The 7,157-nt window shown below is 48.9% G+C and overlaps 2 protein-coding genes across 2 annotated transcripts; both read right to left on the reverse strand.

Moving 5' to 3' along the window:
- Positions 1–1,341: 1,341 nt before the first annotated feature.
- LOC6525873 lies at positions 1,342–1,860 on the reverse strand. Its single transcript, XM_015191037.2, has one exon. The coding sequence runs from the start codon at positions 1,731–1,733 to the stop codon at positions 1,404–1,406; it is 330 nt and encodes a 109-aa protein (XP_015046523.1). The 5' UTR covers positions 1,734–1,860; the 3' UTR covers positions 1,342–1,403.
- A 1,660-nt stretch (positions 1,861–3,520) lies between these two features.
- On the reverse strand, positions 3,521–5,247 carry LOC6525875 (glycoprotein-N-acetylgalactosamine 3-beta-galactosyltransferase 1). Its single transcript, XM_002101659.4, has 4 exons — positions 4,672–5,247; positions 4,308–4,416; positions 3,970–4,251; positions 3,521–3,906 (listed from the first exon to the last, which is right to left on the reverse strand). Exons 1-4 carry the CDS (start codon positions 5,220–5,222, stop codon positions 3,721–3,723), a joined length of 1,128 nt encoding a protein of 375 aa, XP_002101695.1. The 5' UTR covers positions 5,223–5,247; the 3' UTR covers positions 3,521–3,720.
- Positions 5,248–7,157: the final 1,910 nt, after the last annotated feature.

A 7,157-nucleotide genomic window follows, 5' to 3' on the forward strand; every position in this document is an offset into this window, starting at 1 on the left:
ACTTTCAATGCCAAAACTTTAAGCCTGAATCAGTTAACTACTTAAGGTTATTAGTTTTCAAGTCAATATACACCTCTCTTTTATATACATAGATGCATATATTCATAGATACATAGGTACATATTTACATAGATACATAGCTACATAGACACATAGATACATATCGGAAGAGAACAAAGATCTACTTATTTTTTGGCAACTAACTGGTAGTTGTCAGATATTTCCCCATTGAATATTTCCAACTGATGCTCCCCTTAAACTGCAAACCGAGTGGATCGCCGAAATGCGTTCGCTGTGCTCTGTGACGCCACCCACTGTGTGTGGGAGGCGGAGGAGGAGGAGGTGGGTGGAGGTGGTGGATGCCGCAGGTCCAGGACCCTATCCTGCCAACCAATGAGCCACAAGCGAGACGGACAGCCTGCCGCAGGGCAGACGGGGGGGGGCGTGGCAGGTGGACAGCAGTCGAGGAGGCGGCGAGGGGCGTAGGGATTGGAATTGGAGGCGTTGGCAGACAGTTGAAATTGCAAATAATGCTTTTGGGAGGAGCAGAACGACGAGCAGAAGGAAGAGGAGGAGGAGGAGGAGGATATGGTGGACATGGTGGAGGGGCAACTGAATCGGCGGCGGGGAATCCACTGTCTGCGCTCTAATTATGCAAACTACCTGCTGTTACTCAATTAATCTTGATTACGTTTGTGTTATCCAAATACAATTATTTTGGTATTAATTACAGTGGCCACCAGCCAACAGCCACCAGCCAGTGGGTGAAATGGCCCAAATGGCCACGCCAGTCCTGCTGCAGGCGGAGGACCACTTTTACGAGCGGAAATTGTCTGGGTCGCCGGGTGAAACAATGTGGAGCACCGCCCATCGCCAGATTGCCAGATTGCCATGGGAAATGCACACCACGCATTACGGGCAAGTATTTTAGTTCAATTTTTCGTCGGCATTTTGGGGAAAATTGGCATTTCCATTCTGAATCCATTCCGTCTGCCATTCGCATTTGACGCGACTCTTTCGACTTTTCCAAGGAGCACAACAATTGCTCGGCCACCCGGTTGGTGGTCAAATTTCCTAATTAGCCCAGAGAAAACGATGTATTGGAATGCCTGGGTGCCGCAGGAAGCGATGACCTTAATTAGCTGCCTGCGAAAATGAGAGTTAAGTGCCCTTGTGGCAAGAAGTGGACTTATGGGATAAGCCAATGAATAATTCCAATGGTGACCCACTGAACTGAAGTGGCTCCTCGAACGCCATCCTAAGTTAATAATAATGAGCCTAGAAGGTAATAACATTTAAGGCAATAATATCGTGAAAATACAATAAAAAGTAGCTTTGGGATTCAGTTGAACATTTTTCCATAGAATTCAATTTATTTATTACGTTGCTTAGTGAATCAGCAGTCATTCTACAACTTCAATGTGGTAATCATCATAGATAATTACCTCGAAGATCTGGTACATGCGATGTGGTACCATGCCCTTGATCACCCTCCTCACATCCCTGAGCTTCAGCTTGGGCGTCTGCCTGGAGCGGATCAGGGTGGACACCACCACGGGTGGCTTGCGACGAGCACGGAGTTCGCGTTGTGACTGCCTGATCGAACGGTGCACGTCGCAGAGCAACTGGTCCAACTGTCCACTGATGAGCCTCACCACATGGCCGATGGCTTCCACACGCTGCTTTGGGGTGAGCGCAAGTGGAGCTCGTTTTGAAGAACTCTTGCCCCCCATTTCTTCTCCTCCTGCTCCTGATTCTCCTGGTTCTCCTGATCCTCCTGATTCTCCAGCTGCTTTTGCTGTTCCTGCTGCTCCTGATTCTCCAGCTGCTCCTGCTTTTCCTGATCCTCCTGATTTTCCAGCTGCTCTTGCTGTTCCTGCTGCTCCTGATTCTCCAGCTGCTCCTGATCCTCCTGATTCTCCAGCTGCTCTTGCTGTTCCTGCTGCTCCTGATTCTCCAGCTGCTCCTGCTTCTCCTGATCCTCCTGATTCTCCAGCTGCTTTTGCTGTTCCTGCTGCTCCTGATTCTCCAGCTGCTCCTGCTTTTCCTGATCCTCCTGATTCTCCAGCTGCTCCTGCTCCTCCTGCATCTCCTGCTGCTCCTGCTTCTCCTCCTGCTCCTGCTTCTCCTGATCCTCCTGATTCTCCAGCTATTCCTACTGCTCCTGCTTCTCCTGATTTTTCAGCTGCTCCTGCCTCGCCTGATCCTCCTGATTCTTCAGCTGGTTCAGCTTCTCCTCCTGCTCCGGATCCTCTTGATTCTCCAGCTGCTCTTGCTGTTCCTGCTGCTCCTGATTCTCCAGCTGCTCCTGCTTCTCCTGCTGCTCCTGCTTCTCCTGCTGCTCCTGCTTCTCCTGCTGCTCCTGCTTCTCCTGCTGCTCCTGCATCTCCTGCTGCTCCTGATTCCACAGCTGCTCCTGCTTCTCCTCCTGCTCCTGATCCTCCTGATTCTCCAGCTGCTCCTGCTTCTCCTGCTTCTCCTGCTTTTCCTGCTTCTCCTGCTTCTCCTCCTGCTCCTGCATCTCCTGCTGGGCCTGCATCTCCTGGTGCTCCTGCTTTTCCTGCTGCTCCTGCATCTCCTGCTGGGCCTGCATCTCCTGGTGCTCCTGCATCTCCTGCTGGGCCTGCTTCTCCTGCTGCTCCTGCTTCTACAGCTGCTCCTGCTTCTCCTGATTCTCCTGATCCTCCTGATTCTCCAACTATTCCTGATGCTCCTGCTTCTCCTGATTTTCCTGCTTCTCCTGCTTCTCCTGCTGCTCCTGCTTCTCCTGCTGCTCCTGCATCTCCTGCTGCTCCTGATTCCACAGCTGCTCCTGCTTCTACAGCTGCTCCTGCTTCTCCTGATCCTTCTGATTCTCCAGCTGCTCCTGCTGCTTCTGCTTCTTTTGCGACTTCGGCACTCATAACTTGATTTTATTAGATTTTGATAGTAAGAACTCGTATTAAACCCGTAAAAAATTGTCCGGTTATTTTAGGTCAAGATTCGATGAAAAAGTGTCAATTCTCCCAGGAACAGCTGATTAACTGGAGCTTAAAGTCAGGGCATACTTTCCAAAGATCGAAAATCGTGTGCCCGTATTGTGCACAAAATTTAAATATGAATACAGAATAGAATTATATATTATAATATATATTATATTATATATTATTTTATTAATATATACATTTCATAATTTTTATTCCCAATAGAAAGAGTTACATTATTTTCAAGTTACGTGCATTTACTTAGCAAACAGTAACGTTCAGCTTTCTATGACTAGTGTTGCACAATGCTGTGAAAAGGTGTTACCAGGGTGGGGAAAAGTTCTAGTTGTTTGCATATTGCAGATTGCAGGCATTTCGAACACTTAAACTTGAATTGTGCAGCCATACCAATGAGGTTTTCTGGTTAAGCAACTTCTTGAAGTGCTCGTGCTGGAAATCAAGAGTGCAGATACACCCGATGCTACTACCCTCCATTGTCCTTTGGCTGCCTTCGTGTGGCCCGTCTGCCACGAGCTGCTCAATAATAAATACATGAATAGATAAACTGGGCAAGGACGAGGAGTCGCAACAGGACAGCATCTGGCAGCCTTGTCACGTTCGCCTTATGCCCATAATATATTAAATATACGATAAGCACACAGAAAAAAAAATAAGAGGATGGCAAAAGATGAAAAACTAGAGATTGCGGCTGTGCGGAGTGCGGAGTGCGGTGTGGCAGAAGGAATGAGGCTGCTGCCTAGTACAAGGGATTGTCGCTCTCGGGAATGACCAGCTCCTCCTCCCGGATCTTCTTGGGCAGCCGCTCCGCCACCTGCGTCCTTCCGGAGAGCTGGAACTGGTAGTTGAAGTACTCGTACACGTACAGCTGCTTGCTGTCCACGTAGTGGAAGGCCACCGGGTACTCCGACAGGCAGTCCATGCACTGCAACAAAACGAAAATAACAGGTAAGTTTAATCATAACTTGCTAAATGTTTGCCAACTCACCGATCTTGCGTTGTAGTAGGCGTACTTGTACAACCAGAAGTCCATGCCCACGTTGCCCGAGAGGAGGGCTCCAAAGGGAGCGATGGGATAGAAGCGGTTGCGCAGCTGCTCATCCCGCGAATCGCCCGCCTTCACGCCCAAGTTGAACAGGCACTTGCCCATCTCGACGTCCTCGGCATGATCGTCCTCCTGGCGGCACTTGGAGCTGTCGTTTCGGCCCTCGGCGAAGATCCTTAGTGCCTCGCGGCTCAGCACGTAGCCACTGCCGCCGGACATGTACGACTATTGAATCGGATTTAATGGGTATGTTGTGGAATCGCAGCCATAGTTAAGCTCACCTCGTTCTTCTGGTGTGTGCCAACCATCTTGTAGTTGAACCCAAAATAGATGGGTATCTCCGGCGAGTACGGGTAGAGCATGTAGCGCAGGTTCTCCAAAAAGAGGTACCTGTTGATGGGAGCAGATTGGAAGTTCAGTCAACCCGAGCTCATAACTTCAATGTGTAATTACACCAATGCCATCTTCTTCATTCCGATTCCTAATTAAACTTCATGTAACTACTACTTGTGGAGCTGAATTCGACCCACAAGTAATACAATGAATGAAGAATGAAAGCGCCACTACATAGATATGTATCCCTTATCAATCACTCAAGAAAAATGCCGCTCTTGCTCCATTTTAGAGTGCAAATATTTCACATACGTGTCGTCGTCCGCCTTGATGAACCAATCCGCCTCGTGGCGCATCTGCTCGTGGATGTGGACGAAGGCCTCCTTGGTCTTGCCCCACAGCACCTCGTAGCTGTCCGGCTTGCTCAGCACCACGGTGGGCAGCTCGTCGTCCGGTTCCGAGGTCATGAAGTAGATCTTGTTGCAGCGCTTGCCCCAGGTTCGCAGTATGTGAATGGCCCGCGTCTTGTGGTATTTGGGTGTGGTGAGCACCCAGCACAGGACCCTCACCTCCCGATGCAGCTTCTCGGCCAGCGTTTCGTTGCCCAGCCCCGATGACTCCATGTCATCAACGGCGAGGCTAGTGCCTCTGGACAGCGGCAGTGCGCCGGCGGTGAGCACCATCACATCCCAGTACACATAGGACACGATCAGCGTGCTGCACACCAGCAGGATCAGCAGAATGAGGTGTTTGGTGGAGATCCGCTGGACGGAGCGGTACTTGCCGCTTGCCACGCCGTTGGCATTGGAATGGAAGCGAGGGTAAGTCGCCGGGTTCTCCAGTGTGATATATTCCCCGGCCATCGTCGAATCACTGACTTGCGGAGCACGGAAGCACTGCCAATACCAATCGACAGTGGTGTCTTATCGCTGGGGAAACTGCGGCGCAGATAAGACAAGGTGGTAGCCACCAGAATCTATACTCGGCTCGGGGTAGGGAACATCGATGAGCAAGTGCGCTCCATTAGTCTAATCACTAGACAGCAAGAGTGTATTCTTTTACACTACGAAAAGTGAGAATATATACATAATTGATATAGTTTTCACATGCTTAGAAATACTTTTTTAATGGCAGGCAGTGCACATAAATACCAAACAGTTCATTGAAATGGTGGTATTACCATTAACGTGCTATATTTGGGATATATCCTTTAGAGATTCCTTAGATTCCTTAGAGTTTTCCTTAGATAACATTTAGCTGCTTAGAAAAGCACCAAAAGCTCCTAAAATCGAAGAACTTTGAAGACAGCGTGTGGTTCAAACTAATTGCTTACCAGCTAGCAGCTTGATGGAAAATAGCTTGGATTGTAGCAAGAAATTTGTTTAAATTTCGCTCAGCATAGTTCATTAATCAAAACACTTTGGACAAACACACACAGAGAGAGCACAGCAACAAGCACCTCGAAAGCGGAAAAATATAGAAATAATAAAAAGGGGGAGGGGGGAAATGAGGGTGGGCAAACGCAAAACCCGAAAACAGTTGAAGTTGAGAGAATCTTTCAATTAATCATGAGCGACATGTGGTCGTTGCTGGACGCTTTGCAGGGGCGTAGCCAAGGGGAGCTGAGGGGTGGGCGTGGCACGGTGGCACGGTGGCAAGGACCGCCAGCAGCGCGAGAAAAATAGAATAGCGCATACGCCCTGTGGGGCAGCAGGACTTCAGTACTCCAGCACTCCAGTACTTCGGCACTCGGATGCTCGCGTGCAAACAAATGGCTGCCATAATAGCGACGAGGCGGCATCCTGGTCGCATCCTGGACGCATCCTACAACCCTGTCCCGATCCATCCAAGCCGCCAGTGCTGGCAAACAAATTCCCATTAATAAAATAAAATGCAGCCAGCGGCGGCGGCGGTGAGGAGAAGCGGCTAAGAATGAAAACTATTTGGCATTGTGGGCGTGTGACCCCGCTGCGATTTGCCAGCCACCAGCCACCAACTACAAACGGCAACTACCAGAAACCAGCTACCAGCTACCAGTTCGCTTTGGCCATTACCCCCAAAACAAATACAAATTTTTCCAATAAAAGCGGCGGCTTTGCTCGCGCATTTTTTCCCTTCGAATGTCAAAATTAGTTTTGGCCAGCGCAAACAGTTCAACATGAAATGCAAATAGGAGTGGGTGCAAAGTGTGTGTGCTGCCTGATGAATGCCTTTGACCTTTCGATGACGTGACCCACATGGTGCCACCGACCATGGGTGCTGGTCGGAAACTAGGGGCTAGTTATGAGCCAGGTACAATTCACACCAAATGTATGTATGTAGGAGTCACTATATACGCGTTTTCCCATTGTTCAACTATGGGGTTCAACTATTGGGCCCCCCCAAACTTCGTTGGCCATTCAATTAAAGAGACAAAGGAAGCTTGATCCTGTCTCCTGACCTATCCTTTTTTCCCATTTCAGTCCCTTCTTTTCGGCCAACACTGGACTGGACACAATCAACAGTTCTTTCCATCTGCTTCCCGCTGCCTCAATACAATAAAAATTCAGCCAACCAGGCACTCCTGCGATGCAATGGTCGGTTGGTCAACTGCAAACTGGGCAAACTGGGCAAATCACAAAAATAAACCAAAGTCAAATGTATAACTGCAGATTTTTTGTAATAATGTTAGCTTTTGGATTTTACAAGCGCGCCAAGGCAAACGCCATTTGTCTCGCTGCCTGAATGTACTTCGCCCCGTCTCATTCGCTCCTTTCCATCTCTTTCATTCGTTCCATCTTTTTTGTTGTTTTTTGTTT

This window comes from Drosophila yakuba, chromosome X (genome assembly GCF_016746365.2).
Source record: "Drosophila yakuba strain Tai18E2 chromosome X, Prin_Dyak_Tai18E2_2.1, whole genome shotgun sequence".
NCBI lineage: Eukaryota > Metazoa > Arthropoda > Insecta > Diptera > Drosophilidae > Drosophila > Drosophila yakuba.